We start from the raw sequence: 2,308 nt of genomic DNA on the forward strand, positions 1-2,308 counted from the left end.
ATAACTATGGCTAGAAATTAATAATTCTCAATATTCTGTGTAATAAAGTGTAAGCCAATAAGATGTATTTTTCTATAGTTGTAAAATCTTAAAATTACATATATAAAACAACCTTTAAACTGTTTATTTTTTCTGTTGATCATTAAGTGAAATAAACTATGTAAGATGTTTTAGGCTGCTGACTTAAAATTGAAAAATTATAAACAAAGTTATAATCTTTTATACCCTTGTTCATACAGTAGTGCAACAGAGAAAATCACCTCTGCTTTGTTTAGTAATTTAGGAGCTTTTCTTCATATTCAGCAGTTGGCTACTCAGTCTCCTCATTGCACTCATCATGTCCTTGTTCCTCAAAGTGTAAATAACAGGATTCAGAATGGGTGTTATCAGGAAGTCCAGAATGGCAAGAAACTTATCCACTGGCACTGTGGGAAATGGCCACACATAAACAAAAATGCAAGGTCCAAAGAATAAAATCACCACAATAATGTGAGCTGAGAGAGTAGAGAAGGCCTTGGATAAACCAGCTGAAGATTTTTTCCATACTGTGAGCAGGATAAAAATATAAGAAATAATCAATAAGAAGAAGGTACCCATAGTAATGAACCCACTGTTGGCAGTAACTATGAATTCTAAATTATAGGTGTCCATGCAGGCAAGTTTTATAAACCAAGGAAGGTCACAGTAAAAGCTATCTATCTTGTTGGGACCACAAAATGGCAAATGGACAACAAAAGCTATCTGGATCACAGAGTGCAGGAGGCCTAGAGACCAAGCACCAGATACAAGCAAAATGCACATCCGTGGACTCATAAGAGTCAAGTAATGAAGGGGCTTACAAATGGCTATGTATCGATCCAAGGCCATGGCAGTGAGCAACAGCATCTCAGATCCACCCAGTATGTGAAGGATAAATATCTGGACAACACACCCCTGGAAGGATATGGTTTTATGTCCAGAAAACAGGTTAAAAATCATATTAGGTACTGTTAAGGTAGAAAAACACATATCAATGAAAGAGAGATTGGCTAGAAGGAAGTACATTGGGGAATGTAAATGAAGATCACAAGTCACTGTAAGTATAACAAGAAGATTTCCCAAAACTATCATTCCATAAAACACTGTAGCAAAGACAAGAAGGAAATGTTGCATTGGTCTAGAGTTAGAAAGTCCCAGGAATATAAATTCAGACACTTCAGTATAATTTGTTTCATACATTAGATTTTGACTGGTGATACCTAAAAGACCAAAAAACAAAACAATAACCAATATATTTTAATTAATTTTTAAAAATATATAAATTCATATTGAAGTAGGTATCTACATAGGTTATCACTAAAAGTAACAAAGTATTTCAAACTCATGCAGTTATTTGGCCATTTAACTTATAGTCACTAATGAATATAAAGAGTTTTGCATATTTAGATATAAAAAACATACTTCTTTGGCATCTACTGTATGCCAGGTACTATGTCAATTAAACTTAAAATATAATTTGGATCTGCAAGCACAGTATAGTGGCAAATACAAACATTAAATAACTTTCACATACTGATACAATTCTCATACTTGGTATAAAGAAACAGAACATTATGACAAGAAAATATGACTTAACAAAACAGTAATTATTCATATTATGCTAAGTATGGTGTTTCTACTGAAGATTATTGTAATGGTCCACACTTGTAAAAAAGCCATGTACAAAGACCTTCTGAAAGGAAGGCCATTGACGCAAGCCAATAATAATTTGGATGAGGCACAGTACAGCAGATCTAATGTTGCTACCACAAAAAATGATGGAAAGGTACTAGCAATTTAAGCAGAGCTTAAACATACTTTCACTTCAGACAAAAAATAATCTTCAAAGGAAAGAATTAAATGAAAGCAGTTGAACAAATTTAGTATGATCACCCAAAAGAATACTGAAGAATCATGTCATATCAGGGTTCTTGAGTTTTTCAACCAACAATGCTGCAAAACAGAAAAATTTGGCATAATGCAGATCTTTCTCTTTCAACATAAACAATAAATTCAACTGGATACTTAGAAATCAAGATGAAATAGAACTAAAAGTACAGGAATATTTTTTAAATTCTAAATGAAAAATAGCAATACCCTTTGATAACAAATAAGGAGAGGAAAACTAAGTATTAAACTAAAACTCATGTTATATGTATACAGATCATATGATAGCTGCAGAGACATGTAAAGATCACACAAAGAAATACATAGAACAGTTTTATTTTGATATATAAGCAATATAAATATAAATGTATGCACAGCACTTTGGAAAACAGTTACACAAGCT

At 32.4% G+C, this 2,308-nt stretch overlaps 1 protein-coding gene across 1 annotated transcript; it reads right to left on the reverse strand.

The window, feature by feature from the left end:
- Positions 1 to 279: 279 nt before the first annotated feature.
- LOC130041909 (olfactory receptor 4F6-like) lies at positions 280 to 1,218 on the reverse strand. Its single transcript, XM_056134193.1, has one exon. The coding sequence runs from the start codon at positions 1,216 to 1,218 to the stop codon at positions 280 to 282; it is 939 nt and encodes a 312-aa protein (XP_055990168.1).
- Between the last annotated feature and the right edge of the window lie 1,090 nt (positions 1,219 to 2,308).

The sequence above is a fragment of the Sorex fumeus genome, unplaced genomic scaffold (genome assembly GCF_029834395.1).
Source record: "Sorex fumeus unplaced genomic scaffold, SorFum_2.1 ptg000098l, whole genome shotgun sequence".
Classification (NCBI taxonomy): Eukaryota; Metazoa; Chordata; class Mammalia; order Eulipotyphla; family Soricidae; genus Sorex; species Sorex fumeus.

Coding starts and splice junctions, on each gene's coding strand:
- LOC130041909 (XM_056134193.1), bottom strand. CDS start 1,218: ATGTATGAAACAAATTATACTGAAGTGTCTGAATTTATATTCCTGGGA.